At 38.0% G+C, this 15,235-nt stretch overlaps 1 protein-coding gene, 1 long non-coding RNA gene and 1 pseudogene across 10 annotated transcripts in view; 1 reads left to right on the plus strand and 2 right to left on the minus strand.

The window, feature by feature from the left end:
* LOC113675515 (uncharacterized) lies at positions 1-7,247 on the minus strand. 8 transcript variants are annotated; one of them, XM_089180326.1, is made up of 7 exons: positions 7,155-7,247; positions 4,428-4,616; positions 3,358-3,460; positions 2,889-2,995; positions 2,338-2,437; positions 1,625-1,706; positions 1-885 (listed from the first exon to the last, which is right to left on the minus strand). In XM_089180326.1, exons 2-7 carry the CDS (start codon positions 4,595-4,597, stop codon positions 614-616), a joined length of 834 nt encoding a protein of 277 aa, XP_089036452.1. In that variant the 5' UTR covers positions 4,598-4,616; positions 7,155-7,247; the 3' UTR covers positions 1-613. The 8 variants fall into 8 exon arrangements, with proteins under 8 accessions (XP_089036452.1, XP_089036448.1, XP_089036449.1 ...); XM_089180322.1 differs by having other exon boundaries at positions 1,616-1,706; positions 7,155-7,243; XM_089180323.1 differs by lacking the exon at positions 7,155-7,247 and adding an exon at positions 6,739-6,762 and having other exon boundaries at positions 1,616-1,706.
* The window catches only part of LOC149041553 (uncharacterized), a 17,740-nt gene continuing 9,739 nt past the window's right edge, over positions 7,235-15,235 (plus strand). Inside the window, exons 1-4 of one of the 2 annotated variants that reach the window (XR_016179132.1) lie at positions 7,235-7,363; positions 8,412-8,522; positions 8,887-8,951; positions 12,335-12,699. This is a non-coding gene — a long non-coding RNA (uncharacterized LOC149041553). Of the gene's footprint in view, positions 7,364-8,411; positions 8,523-8,886; positions 8,952-12,334; positions 12,700-15,235 lie in introns of those variants that run through there. The other variant, XR_016179133.1, reaches the window with a different exon arrangement.
* LOC149041554 (uncharacterized) lies at positions 11,346-12,322 on the minus strand (annotated as a pseudogene).

The raw sequence follows: 15,235 nt of genomic DNA on the forward strand, positions 1-15,235 counted from the left end.
TAAACCTTATTTTCAGCTTTATTCAGTCCACTAATAAGATACAAAGAACAACTTCTTTTACGGGCTGATATGTAGATCGAGGTCACAAAATTCTCGAGTTGGTACAACATGTACCTGCTGACTAAAGGAAAAGGGATGATCCCTTTAAGAAATTACACTGTTCCTTAATCTTAGTTCTTCATTGATCGTTGATAGATTATTTGTACACACCAGCGTGAGAAAAGAGGACTATTTTAGGTTGAAAATCATTTTTTACAAATTTAACCATACAGTTATTTGTCGTCAATTACGCGTCCATTAGACCAATGTCACACTACACTGGTTGTGGCAAATGTCATGTCAACAGAAAAGCTGAGCAATCAGTAAAATCACCGTATGTTGGAAATCTACACTACAATTTAAGAATTGAACATGCAGTCATAAACCCTTCTTTTCGAAACAATACGTATAAAGATACTTTTTAATCCTAATATTATAATATCTGGACCATGCTTCAAGGCTGCGAAAAGTTTTGATAATACACCAGTGGATACCCTCAGCACTGATTCTCCGTACAAGATTTTTTTTTACCGTCAGGAGGATCCTCCTGTGACTCTGTAATTTCATTCTCAAACTATGAGTAATCTAAGAACGTTCCGGAAGGTGAGTTCCTCCCCAAACGTTCGCTCCCCAAACGTTCGCTCCCCAAACTTTCGCTGTCTTCATTGAAGCTGGAAAATCGATTTATGGTGGCTGGTTCAGGCAAAATGGGTCGATCTTCTCCTCTATTCTGAGGATTCGGTCTATTCATCCTCCTTACAATCAGAAGGATTACCATGACGATACACGCGACGAAAACAAGGCTACCAAGACTACCTGCAACGACGCTGACCACGTTGTTATCATCTGCGCAGGTAAAAGGGAAAAGTTTTCAGAAAAAATTAGATTGAAATCACTCTCTCGGCAGGATATAACGTTAGTTGGACTGAAAACCCTTATCCATTTCAAGTTCTGAACGTTAAAAAGATTGGTTTCCTGGCGCTTCGTGGGCTCGTTTTCAGTAGTATTGAAGAAGTAGATATTATGAGCACCTAACGCTAGCAACGTCAACGCTTGGTATACTTCAGAAAATACACCACCAAGCTCAATATATCTACGTAAACTGAGTAAACATCTTCCTTAATGATCAATTTCATACGCTGTTTGTGAAGGGTCTGTCCACGAGAGAACCGGGCAGGCGTGACAGATACCATCTCACCGATTTCTTTCAAAATTCACAGTTTATGAGGGTCAATAAGTTATTCAAGAATCCAGAGAAGTTAGGGCTCGCGGCTAATCCCTGGGGTATTAAAGCCCCCACATCAAATCCCTGGGGTAAATTGCACCGCGACTCCGTAGCACAGCGATTCCGAACCTCTCTGGATTCTTGAATAACTTATTGACTCTCATAAACTGTGAAACTTTGAAAGAAATCGGTGAGATGGCATGTGTCACGCCTGCCATCACATACATTTGGACTCAGATAATTAAGTGAGTGAATGCATTTGCATCACATGGCATGCTGAGGAAGCTAAAAATTACAATGTTAAACAATCTGGTCATGTAAGTCTAATAACGATTTAAACTTTGAACTTACTTGGATTACTTGGACCTGGCTGCTTAGAAGGTGTGATGTGTTCATAAAGACACAGATTGGGACAGGCACATTTGTGTGTTAGTGAGAACACCTAAAATGGCAAAGGCAAACTTAATAGTTTTCTAGCAGACAGAGAGAGAGTTGGAGCTGCTAACAAAGAGTATTAAGTATGACTAGTCGTTGCAAAGACATAATCTGTGTTAAAAAGTCTCTCTTCCAACTATACCAGTCTTTACCCGTTACACGGTGTTCAAGTTATCAGGATATGAAAATCCTCAAGGGCCATACCAAAGTCACGCATTGTTCTATTTTTGACCACTACAAATCCCAATGCAATTAAATGTTTCACCTCCAAATAATGTTCAAGAATAGAAATTATCCTCACAATTGGGCTGAAATTAAAGAAATTATACAAAAAGAGTCAAACTGTGACCAGATTTCTTTACGGGAGAAAAGAGCCCTCTTAATTTTGCCTTGCTCTTAAAATTGGCTTCGCAGCTCAGTTGGTTACAGTTCCCAACTAGTATCTAGGATGATATCAGTCATGCTTCTTTCCTGTAATTTCTTTAACTTCAGGTCGCCTTCGAGGATCGTGTCTTCAGTTAGTTGACCATCACAAAGGTTAAAGGTTATAATCTAGAAAAGTATTTCAGCTCAGATGAAGAAAACAATTTTCGTGAGTACATCATAGGTCGAAACCAACTGCTTGTTACATCACTTACAAATAGCTGTGGATAGTCAACAGACAAAGCTTTAAAGCTTGGACGTTCCTCGGTTTTATCGCATATTAGTAGTACATGTGAGGTCTTAGTGTAGATATCCCTAAAGCACAAAGATAAGCGGTCTTAAGAATATGACAATTTCTAAGATTTTAAATGGTTCACAAAGCATGAAAACCTAGCGAACTAAAAATACCATACGAAGAGTATAGAATACATTTTTACTGAGTGTGGTAAAAGCCAATCAGAACAAAGGGTTGTATCACAAGGAATCATGGGAAACTCAAAGTAAACACATCTAAACTTCCCGGAGCGCGGCAAAACGCAAGTGACCAAGTCGCGATCGCACATAGTTTGAAGTTGATTGGCTATAGGGGCGCTTGTTCTCTGGACCAATCACATAGAAAAAAGAAGCAAACTAAAGCAATTCCGAATTGAATTTAAAGTTGCATTCGAGTGACCTACACTAGTTTTCGTGAACCATGGAGTTGCATTCATAAAGATATAATTTTTTACAGTTAATACCTATAGAATGCGGTTCTTCGTCAACATACCCAGTATATTCCAGCATCGGTGTTTTAGTGTCCTTATCAAAGAGACATTTTTCTGTGCTCTGATGTCCTATATTGTGGTACATTTGCTCTTCCACCCACCTGCAAATCTAAAAAGAGAACTCGTCTATTAAACAGCCTAGCGTGAGTTAAAGCTGTAAACTTATATAGAATGTCTCTCTCAATCAATATTTTAATTGCATGAGTGACCCCAAAACTTTTTTGAACTTTTCCTGTGCCTGCTAATATTGATTTTCAGTTGAATTCCTACAAAGTTTAACACGGCCACCGAACTAGTTTTTGCGTCACAGGTACCAAAGATTAACAATATGGGCGTTTGCAAGAGGGTGTAGCATGGCTGGGATTATACTTCTAGTATAAGGGAATGACCCCGATTTGTCCAACGACGATCGAGACTTTACGTGATGCCATTATAGAAACCACATGTGTGATCACAGCACAATAGACTTACCGCTACATCCGAATGACATTCATTTCCTCTAAATGGCTTCCCTATCTTGAATGATTCACAGGGGTTAAAGCTGTATTTGTATCCCCTATAGGTTATCGTGAATCTATTTCGGAAGCAACAAAATAGTCTTTAATGTTCGTGCTGTCTCCGGTCTGCACACATCGGCCACATCCGTATTTCATATGCAGTTTCAAAGTTAGTTCTACCTGAGTTTTATAAATTCAAGTCAAAAAGAGAACATGAGAAATGTCCTCTAACAGAGGGGGGCTAACAAATGAAGTTTCGGTCAGATTTAGCCAGCACCCTAGAGCTGTATTTGTAGACGCATTTTGCCATAATTAAAGAGTTGTTAGTGGTAGTTTCGGCGATTTAATAATCTGATCATCTGCAACAGTGCGTCCATCTTCATAGCAGTGGTAAGGAATTCCATCGGAAATTCAGTTACGCCAAATTTCGGATTGCAAACTTGATACCGTTAAAACAAGGAGCCATGAAAGGTTGTGATCACAGGGCTTCTGATCCTAATCGGTATCGGCGCTACAACTAAATGATAACGTTTTTGTGCTGCTGTTGCTGCTAAGAGTTTCTCAAAGAGAAGGCTTGCCACCTTAGTAGTTGAACAATTATCAGGCAGACAAAAACCGCGATGAAAAAATGCCCGCGAATTTCCAAAAGAAATACGATCCTCGTGTGCTACGATTTAAGCAACTGCGAAAACGAACCTGAAAATCTGTCAAACCTTTTTTCAACTTTTTTATCTGCAATTGGTCATATTGCAGTATAATATTGCTCTTTTCCTTGATACAAGTAAACTCGCCTCATCGGTGGCCAACCTCATCCAAGACAACTCTGGGATATGTATATTTATCAAAAAGATTCCATGTTGCCGCGCGTGTTATCAGTATTAGTTTGTAGACAACTTTAAAATTTTGTAAGAGCAAATAACCGGCACACGAGGCGCAGCTGAGTGCGTCATCGATGTTTTTATCATACATTTTGCTCACACTGAGTATTAGACTAGTCCAATTCCCAGATATCATGGTAAAATACTTCTCTGAAATTTAACTCACCTCGCTGTTTCATTTGTATTTCGCAAGGAAGTCAAGTTGTATTTGTTACCAACGGGATCCACATGAAGACAATCTCGTGATTGAGTTTTGATGCCATTTGCCTCTTGGTATGTGAGCGAACCATACAGGATGGTTGCGCGCATAAAGCACCTCAACCAGCTCATGGCCATGTTCCCATCGGTAGGACTCCTGGAAAAGACATGAATTACTCAGGCTATTTCATCAGGTTTCACATAAAATTTCCATTTTTTTGTACCACGAGGGTTATCCTAAGACTGTCCTGAATTTTTTAAATGCTTGAAAACTAAGTCTATCCCAAATCCCTTCATACAACACTGAAAAGAGACTGTTAGCCATTCTAACCATCAAGAATAGCAATCGGGATAAAAAACGAAATTTTCTTTCGATAAATGAACTTTTAATCGTTTGTCTTACGATGTTAGAATCATGCTAATCAATCGTGCCAATTATCTGCCAATGAGGGGGGACTTTAAGAATGTCACAGAGCCTTGTGGGAAGATCAATTAAATTTTATTGAAAAACTCAAAATCCTCCGACATCCGCGGCGAAAAATAATGACCCGTCCTTGAGGAGAATTCGATTCATTGTTAGACAATTCAATGTTTTGGCTGAATGCACCAAATTGTTTTAACTTTGGAAAACATAAAGTCCACCGATTTTAAATTACCGGTAACAGGAGAAAGCTTGTACATCCAAGAAAGTTCAAGGAATGTTAACTGCTTTTCTAGCAAACCAACCTGAAACCAAATATCGTGATTTTGGCAGGAGTAAAAGCTTTCAGGTTGTACCACAGGCATCCCAAGCACAATTCTCCAAAAAAGGAAAAAGATTAAGTCATGAAAGACTCATAAGACTTATAAGATTTATAAGTCTTATATATGTCGTACGTAGGCCTTATAATACTCTGTCTTCTAACAGGCCGAACAACAGTGATGGCAAAGCAAGCGCAAAGCAAGCTATAAACGGCAGAGAACGCCAAAAACTACAACGGACACTCAAGGTGTGAGTAAGTTCAAATAATCTGACGTGTAAAATTTTCATATATCGAAATATTTAGCGTTGTAAATAGACCATGTTTCTTTCCCCATACTATTCCTTATAACGCGTTCAAATTCCCAACGGTTTCTCGCGTAACTCAATCCCGCGTCATATAACGCGTGACGCTTTCATGAGTTAATCTTTTGTTTTTTTTTCGAGTCGTGAATTGCAGAATCGTTTAACAGTATGTCAATATTTGCCTTTCTTCAAAGTTCTCACAAAAAAAAAAACGTACAGTTGGTGCAGATCCACCTTAATTTTCGAAACAAAAGAAAATTTGCTGTAGCAAATGAACGAACCAACAAATAATTTGTATTAAAATATGTTGAATACGATCATGTCACACAATTTCAGTTAAATTCTGCTGCACTTTTCTTTACTTGTAAGAACTGGCCGGGTCGGTAAGATGACAAAGAACTATCGATAAAGGTTGTATCAACACCAAAACTTAAAAGAAAAAATGGGTTTTTCCTGTCATACGGGTTGCTTTCTGCTCTTAATGCTTTTTGAGGATATAATTAGAAACGTGCAGTCTATTTGATTTTCCGAGAAAATCAATCTCGTGTTTAATCACTGATTCATATACAATGTGTAAAGCTTTCGAGCACACTTGGTAACCACTAATTTACAGTAGCTAGAACATTTTTTACGCTATCTATGAGCCATTTATCATACGAATGGAATTAAACCGATTGTAAGAGATCTGCACTCATGTCTTTAATTCAGTGACAAGGAACTTCTACAGTCGTTCGGCGGCCGGAAGACAACTGTAAAATCGAAACCACGTTTTGTGCGCTTTGGCGTCAGTAAACAACTAGAAACAGCTTATAGTAATATTAATTTATGCTGAATGGTACAGGCGAAAATCATTATGTGACAAGCATCAGGACAGCGAAAATTTACCTTCTTTTTACCATCTCCTTACTGATGCTCCAGTAATATCAAATCCATCATGAGTGTTTACAAATGTCGTAACTACTCATACCATGAGTATCAAAAAATTTCCACATGTAATTGTTAAATGATGAACTTCGTAATAGACCTCGCTCACCGTGGAGTCTTTGTGGCTCACTGGTAGAGCATCGGAGCGCGGAATCCGAAGGTCTGAGGTTCGATTCCTCACGGAGACTCAGAATTTTTTCTTTGTCCCTGCACGCTCGTTACATGACGAAACACATCTTTCTTTATATCTTTACCGAGCTCAAAACTTACCATCTCTCTTATTCCTATCTACAAATTGTTGAATAGTTACCAAATGATAAGCAGACCGCACTCGTTCCAGCAATAGACTTTTAGGTATTTCAACGATTATAGTCAAAGCATTAGATAACACAGAGAGGCAATGGAATGAAAATGAAAGCGGAAGCACAGCTAACTTTGAAAGCAGGAGATCGACTAGTTCTGCGTAACTTTTCGTGGAGGCCGAAGTGTTCTGGCTTTATAATATGAGAAGAGTTGTTTGTTGTCAAATGCAGCCTCTTGGCGTCATTGGTTCAATGAAGGAGGACTTCTCCTTGATTATTTTGAACTTTGGTTTACTGTACCGCTACAGCGTTCGTCAAGATCGCCTGATGGTTTAAAAGTACTGAACTTGCCTAGAAAGGTTTGTCCTGATGCATTGCTCTGATGTCAAATATCAAAGAAAATCTATAAGTTTAAGCCACTTACCCTGCAGAAAAACCAAGAAACAAATTCTTAATTAATTCTTTTGACTGGTACCCTCTCGCGTGATAAGCGAATAACGCATTGCATTCTGGTTCTTGTTGACATTCACTTTAGCGAAAGCTACGTTCTCGTGCTTTTCCACTAATACGGCTTTCTTCGTTATTCTGTGACTCTGTCATGTTTCAGTCATAATTGCCTTCTACGGATGAATGGTAAGTCTGTGTACTATTTTTAAACAGCATGTTACTCTAGAGGAATTATTACTTGTCTGCAAAAGTTGACCTCTCATAGCAGTTGTGTATCAAATTTGTAAGTTGTGAGCTCGTTCTTCATCTCTGAATCAGGCCTTCTCTGTACGGCAAATTGTTATCAATCTTAAACCGATCTCAAAGCAATGAAAGTTCGCGCGAAGGTCTGTTAAAGACGAGGAACGGCGAGGTATAGAGAGAGATATGTGTAGCGTTACTCATTTTGGAAAGGATCAGGCCTCGAAGGCTTGAAGCTATCCGAAGCTCTTTGCAGCTTATTTTAGCTTGCTTCTTGTTTTGTAATACTTCGTATTCTGTTTTCAGGGCTAAAAATAGTAAAGATCTTTAACTCCCAAGATTTGATTATTAATTCTTCCGCTAGCTGCTAGAATTTGGTGTTTGATCGAGAAAATACCCAGCTGGATAATGTATGGAGATATTGGGAGAAGTTACATGTAAATCTCTACTAAAAGTTACAGGGCAAAGTGGGATGATTATGTTTGCTGTCAGTCTTTGTAAGTGGCACCACAGGCAACCCAAGCTCCAGCTGTGAGGTGATTATCTTGCAATATAGGAGTTATGGTGAAATTATGAGTTTGCATGGGAATATTTATGACAGCTCCTAGGAAGTAAAAATACAACATATTCTCAATAAAAATACCTCACCGTACATCTATAGTACATTGCTTGTTGTCTGACCACTTATTATGTTGAAAAGAAGCCATTTTAGTGTGTTATCCATTTGTTAGTTTCCTTGAAATGGATAACTCGCTAAAATGGCCTCATTGATACAAATTAAGCAGTCAAAAACAAGCAATGCACTGTGAAAGTAAGTTGAGAATTTTTACTGTATATTTTCAAATGTTATTCCTAGGAGCAGTCGTAAATTTTCCCATACAAACTTTGATATTTTCATCATGACTCTTATTTTGCAAGATGATCATCTCACAGCGGAACCTGGGATGCCTGTGCTGACACAAGCACATGTTTGATTATCTAACAATCCTTGTAGAAAGAGGCATAGACTTAGATATGATGGCAGAGTCCTCAAGACCACAAGTGTCCTGCCAAGTTAGTGACTACAAGATACACATGAGGTGGTGAATGGTTACTTGGAAATCAGGTATAAAATGTAAGAACACCGGGTAACCTAAAATACTAGGGTATGAAAAAATGTGTGCTTGTTGTTTTCTGTGATGAAAGAAATTGTGACTTGGAAGATTACATCTGTGAGAAATTTTTGCATTTGTGAGATTTTGTTACAGTTTGAAACATAGGCCTCCCAATCAAGGAGTTTGAGATAGTGTCTATGTTATTTATATTGTTGAAGGGTTCACAGTCTATAGTATTTAGTATGACTAATGACAAAGCTGTCACATTGCTCTACGACGTGCATTACCAATGACCTCTTCTTGTCAGTGAGCAAGCTTGTTAAAGTGGTTTGCTCCATGTTAGTTTTAAGGCTTGTTTTCAATATTTCATTGCAGAGAAACAGCCTTTATTTTACATGTTGCAGTGACAACCAAAAGCAGGATGGAGCTTAAGCCTTCAGGTTTGGAAGACAACAAACTTGCATAGTTACTTACAAGTTTCTCTGTTCTGTGTACATTGCTAAAACTCGTCAGTTCTTGCCACTGAGACTGGGGCAGCTATGTGTGTATCTTCCCATCTTAGCACTTATAAATACAGTAAATAGCACTTTCCATGAGGGTTGAAACTGTCTCTTTCCCTTCTCTTATGCCTGTTTTGAACTTGGCTGTTCACCCTTCCATTTGTTTGATTCACCTCACTTCTTTGGCTTTTTACTGAATCAGTCTAAATTTAATGCAGAATGTTTGTTTTTCGTCGCCATCTTAAATCTACCATGTGCTTTTTTACTAGTGCCAGATTTCTATTTTTTACACATCATCCAATTTGGTGGCCAGTGTGGAGATCAGAGAACAAAATTCAAACAAAGTCTGCTTTGATTTTAAACTAATCAATGCTCTCAACTCTTTTTTGTTACTTTATCTTGCAGTCTTAATTGTTTTAATTGCTTTTTATTGGAATTATCACTAACAAGACTGCTGAGACTGCTATAGTTTCACTTGCGTTCTGGGCTCCCAAACTTCCATTTTCACTTGCCTATAAAGCAAAATTTATTTGGCATGGTAATTAGACTTTGGTTTTTTTTCCTGCCCTAATCAATAACTGAAGGTACTAAAAATCACTCTATTACTTCAATGAGGTAGTTATTTACATGTAATATGTGGTATGGTCTTAAATGTATAATCATCCTCTAATTATGTATGTCAACAATACTACCAGGAAACTTGTTCTTCTGATTGACTTCCCAGGGTAAAAGCTGTTTCCATGCTGGTTGCAATTTTAATGTGTTCATAAAAATGTCTTAAGAGTGAGCACAGTGACTCCACTTTAGTTGTGTCCTCAGTTGGCAATCCATTTCAGAAAAATTCTTCCAAATTTACCAAAAAAGGAAAGAAAGAAGAAAGAAAGAAGATGAGACGAAATACTACTTAATTCTTTATCTGAACACCTGTGCCCCTTTGTCTTGTCCTCTTTTCCTGCTATTGAATGGTCTTATTTTCCTCCACATATCGTGGTAATGTTAACTCTACCAATAGCTTTGGCTTGTTCCCAGTTGTGAATATGAAGAGCTAATTTAAACGACTTCTTGTAAAATTTTCTTGGTTGGCATTGTCTGTGAGATTATAGTGTGTGACCTTCTTTGTCATCTTTTAAAGGGTGAGGCCATGAGCAGGTAATTCATGCACTCCCGTTTGACTCCAGCTTAAACTAATAAATGATGTTAACTAGCTACATGAATGCAATCACTGGTTTGATGCATGGAATGTATGGTGGTGTGAATCAAGCATAAAATGGTCAAAAACCTGGGCGATTGTTGATGTGTAACGCTAAGTCGACTGACCAACTTTGTTTATTTAATGTGCATCAGGTCTAAGATGACTAGAGCCCATGGCTTCTTCTATGAATAGGTGAGGCTGGTCCATTTGATGGCTTAAAAAACGGTTTTCCCCTATTCACAATGCTTTTCATTGGCTGAATGTGAGAGGCAGAATGTTTAAAGACTTAACATTGGACTTGTGTTGTATTTCTCTGGTTTTACTGATTGTCAGAAGTAATCTCCTTGGATTAGTTGAAGTTTGTTTCTGATCTATGGAGGATTATTTTGCAGGCAATAAGCAGGAATAGCTTCTATTAGAAATTCATAGAGTTTGTTTACTCTACATTTAAATATACTAGATGAATAAGGAAATGATGATAACTTTAAAATGATTTTAATTAATGTGTAATTGCAGTTAAGGTTAAAACTGTACTTAAGGGTGCCCTCTGGTTGAAATCCATCAATAGAGTAGGTCATAACTAAAACAGTCACAGGATCATAACCATTCATGTTAAACTGCTGAAAATTGGCAGGTGGCAAGTATACTATACAGCCAACAAGTAAAGTTGAGCCGATTTGTTTATTCTTAGTTAATAAGTAACAAATGCAAAGGCTATCATTTTTAAACCTTTCTTCTGCCCCCTCAATTTTGAAGCACAAAATAAGTCCAACTGAACTGGTTTCAAATATCATGGATCTACTTAAAAAGCTCTTGAACCCTATCGAGCGAAATCGGGTTTCAATCATAAATGTTGCTATGGCAACCAATTCATTCCAAGACAAGATTAACTCCTCAAAACTCTGACACTTTTCAGTCAAACTGAATTTTTCTCGATAGGTTTGTAGTATGTCATGTCTCAAATATTTGTGGCAAATTTGGTGATGTTTGCACAAATACATCCTGAAGAATTTGAGGGGGTACCCAGATTTCCATGAAAAATCCATATTTGGAAATTTGAGTTCTAGTTGGCTTTTAACATAAAAACACAGTATTTTGGCAGAAAAAATTGGAACCAAATATGCCCAAAGATATTTCCTGATCTACATAGTCTTTTTCTTCTTTTTGGGTTCATTGCAAGGTTCTATTTCCCCGAAAGCCCCAGCTGCATATGCCACACCCTCGCCACGGATCCTCAGATCCTCATCGTGCTGTTTAGCTTGTCTCCCGGGAACTCTGTATTTATTGTGTGCTGATGTTGTACTCTCTTCTCTGCCTGTTTAACTCTCTCTGAATCCCTTCTCCTTGCTTCCATCTTGGCAATATCACTTACAGTGAGCCCAACCTTCTCAAGACTGTCTGCTTTGCAGAGGTAGTGAAGAAGCAGCCAACTGCACTCTCCCTTTGCCGTGCCACTTGTGTATAGGACATTTGTTCCACACCAGTGAGTTGATGGATTCATTAGCATTCTGAGTGTAACCAGGCAAGCATCTGGCAAGAAGAGCTAAATATGACAAGATGTTCCTTGAACACCTTTTCAAGACGGTGTGGCTTGTTAGAGCAAGGGAGCCCTTTCTTGTATCTACACCATGAATTTGCTGGACAAGACTGGTGCCTTTCTTTATTGAGCAGCTTCAAGCAGTGGAAAAATCCAGCCAGAATCTCAGTTTTCATAGACTGCACAGCTTGATCCCTGTCTTCAGTGGTTATAATTTATCTTTTTACATTGTTGCAAATTGCCTTGCCATAATACTTTTTTCAGTTTCTCTATTGCAGCATTTGTCAGTCTTCCATTTCTTCCATGCATTGGTTTTCCATCATTCAATTTCACGAAGGATTTTTGAAATTCATACTGAGCTTTCCCGAGTCGCTTTTGATGGTGTCCAATGCTGTCTTATTTCATGACCCTGTCTCAGCCTGCAGTTCCGGCAAGGTGATCCTCTTCCCACTTCTTAAAAGCTATGGACCTTTGCATTACAAAATTTAGTACAATATCAACAATAAACCATAAATTATTGACATAATAACAATGATAATTTAATATTGATAATAATAATAATAATAATAATAATATTATTATTATTATCATTAGTATTTATGCGGGATAACCCCGTCAGTGTAATAAGCAGTGGTATCAAAGGAGGTCCTGCTATAAGAGTACACAAGTAAAAATACAAGAGGTCTAAAAGGTAAAGATTCACTAAGAAGATATAGAAAAAGAATTATACATCTACATATAAAACTTATCATCTAATGAAGAAAAATGTGTTTAGTCACCCTTGAGAGTTCAATGAAGGATTACTTTGGTTTAATTATGGCGAGGAGGACCGTTCAATTCCATCGCACCAGTAACATGAAAAGATCTCCTGGCAACTTCTTGACTTTTGGAATGCGAATGTCATTACAGCGTCTAGTCGAAACTGTGTGTACAAAGGCACTGAAATAAAAATAATTATCTAGGTATGGTGGTACTGTTTTCCTGGATAAGGTTCAGATTATAATTGGCTTTAGCAAGGGAACATTTTGTTGTTCACGGCGTTTCTCCATCTCCTGTAGGCACTCCAGTCCATCTCTTTATTTGTTCGTCTCGCCTTCTCTAGAGAACAATCTCTTTGTTGAATCAATGTATTAATTTCTTGTGCTAACCATGGGTAGTTAACACCCTTACTTTTTTTTTGGATCGAAGGGGCGTGCCGATCGCACTGCACTTTGAAATTGACCTTAAAGAAATACAAGACATTGTTTACGTTGGAGGCGTACTCGACAGGGTCCCAGTTGATTTGGCTCAAGCTTTCACAAAAATCCTTCAGCGAATAATTTCTATAGTCTCTGCATTCAATTATTTTGGGTGCGTATTTCAAAGCGTTTATTTCTCTAACGCAAAAAACAAGATCATGATCGCTTATACTGAGGGGTATTATTGCCTGCTTGACGGGTTGTTTGTCACGATCAAGTCAGTAAGTGTAGCACTGAGTTTTGTTACCCTTGCAAGACAGTCAATCCGTCGCGAGAAATTCCCAAGGCGAAAAATGCCTTTTAATGCCTTCAAATCTATTCCTTGCGTTGGTACTTAAAGAACGTAATTAAAATCACTAGTCACCAACGTTTCTTTATCGTTTCCTGACGCTCCTTCCAAGTCCAGTTAAAAATTTCCAAAAACTGAGAGTTTTCCGGCGGGCGATAACAGGTTCCCGCGAGAATCCCTTCCGACTCGGAAATATTTACTCCAACCAAAGGTTCTCTAGTTCCGTATCTTCTAGATCGCATCTTCGCACAGCAGGTATTTTCTCAGAGATATAAATCGCATTGCCACCTCTTTTACGACCAGAGGATCGATCGCGTCTAGGCAAATTAAAGCCGAGGATGGCATTGTCATTGTTTGGCAGTCCTTCGTTTAGCCAAGTTTCGTGGAGGGTCAGGATTCCGATGTCTCCAAATCGCCACAAGAATAACGTTAATTTATCAGTTTTCATGGTTCAGCCGGTACTATTATTTCATCGTAGGGCGAATGAAGGATTTAGTGAACCGCCGCCATGTTAAAATACCTAAAGGCTGGCATTCTTCTCTGTCGCAGTGTTAAATTACTTTAAAAAGAGCATATATATATATATATATATATAAATATTATGAGAGGAAAAAAGGACGTAACTACATTTCCCGACAAGCCTGTTTCGTGAATCGCTTCACTCTTCAGGGGTTTAATGAAAGAATATTCATGTGACTATCGTTTATATACTAGGAAATATTTCATTAAACCCCTGAAGAGTGAAGCGATTCACGAAACAGGCTTGTCGGGAAATGTAGTTACGTCCTTTTTTCCTCTCATAATATTTATTCTGCTCTGCTTCAACGCATTGAGCACTGTTCCACGCGAAAATCGACTTACAGACTTCCTATATATATATATATATATATATATATATATATATATAGGAAGTTTGCGAGTCGATTTTCGCGTGGAACAGTGCTCAATACGTTGAAGCAGAGCAGAATAAATATTATGAGAGGAAAAAAGGACGTAACTACATTTCCCGACAAGCCTGTTTCGTGAATCGCTTCACTCTTCAGGGGTTTAAACCCCTGAAGAGTGAAGCGATTCACGAAACAGGCTTGTCGGGAAATGTAGTTACGTCCTTTTTTCCTCTCATAATATTTATATATATATATATATATATGTAAGGAAAAACGCGAAAATCGACTTACAGACTTCCTATATATATATATATATATATATATATATATATATATATATATATATATATATGTAAGGAAAGGGCACTCTTGTATCTTTTTTCAGACACCTAACACAAAAAGTGTAACACAAAAGGGCATTTCTGTAACGCGACAGGCACTTTTATAATTGTGCAGGGCACTTTGGTAACTTTTAGGGCACTTTGGTAACTTTTAGGGTACTTTGGTAACTTTTAGGGCACTTTGGTAAGTATGGAAGTTTACAAATATTATTTAATTCCTGAACTACTTAAACCCTTAAAAAATTTGTTAAAGCAACCACTTCAGTTGCTTTTAAGAAAATGGGAACTGGATGACCTCCGAGCTGATCAAGTTAGGGGATCAGAAGGGTAGTACTTCAAACGTTCTACATGGACAGGAAACGTTCTTTCACTAAAAAACAATGATCGTTTTGTTAAGGGTTAAGGGTTCTGATAACAAATAATAATTATTCGTGGTGTGGAAAGAGAACGAGAACACAAGGCCAAGTGAAAGCACCACTCTATGTTTGCATATTATTTGCTTTTGTCTGCCCAGCTAGTAATAACCAGCCTTAACCTTCAGATAGGTCAGCATACAAATTCTCCTTACTACTTTTCAGTCATTTCTTTTACAGTTAATTGGAATAAGTTGCTTATTAACATATGAGAATTTAAGCTACCTGGAGTGAGCATTTCATTAATTTTCGTAGCCTGAATATTAATCATAGATTAACTAGGTACATGCAAGAAATTGGATGCTGACCGGTCCTGTTGCTTTGAGA

The sequence above is a fragment of the Pocillopora damicornis genome, chromosome 8, assembly GCF_964200805.1.
Source record: "Pocillopora damicornis chromosome 8, jaPocDami1.2, whole genome shotgun sequence".
In the NCBI taxonomy this organism is placed as follows: Eukaryota; Metazoa; Cnidaria; class Anthozoa; order Scleractinia; family Pocilloporidae; genus Pocillopora; species Pocillopora damicornis.

Bases quoted from the DNA above. Each gene is read 5' to 3' on its own strand.
- LOC113675515 (XM_089180320.1), bottom strand. The intron at 1,707-2,337 runs GTAAGTGATGTA...TTGCCATTTTAG, and splicing joins TTGACTATCCACAGCTATTT to GTGTTCTCACTAACACACAA. The intron at 886-1,615 runs GTAAGTTCAAAG...TTACCTGCGCAG, and splicing joins GCCAGGTCCAAGTAATCCAA to ATGATAACAACGTGGTCAGC.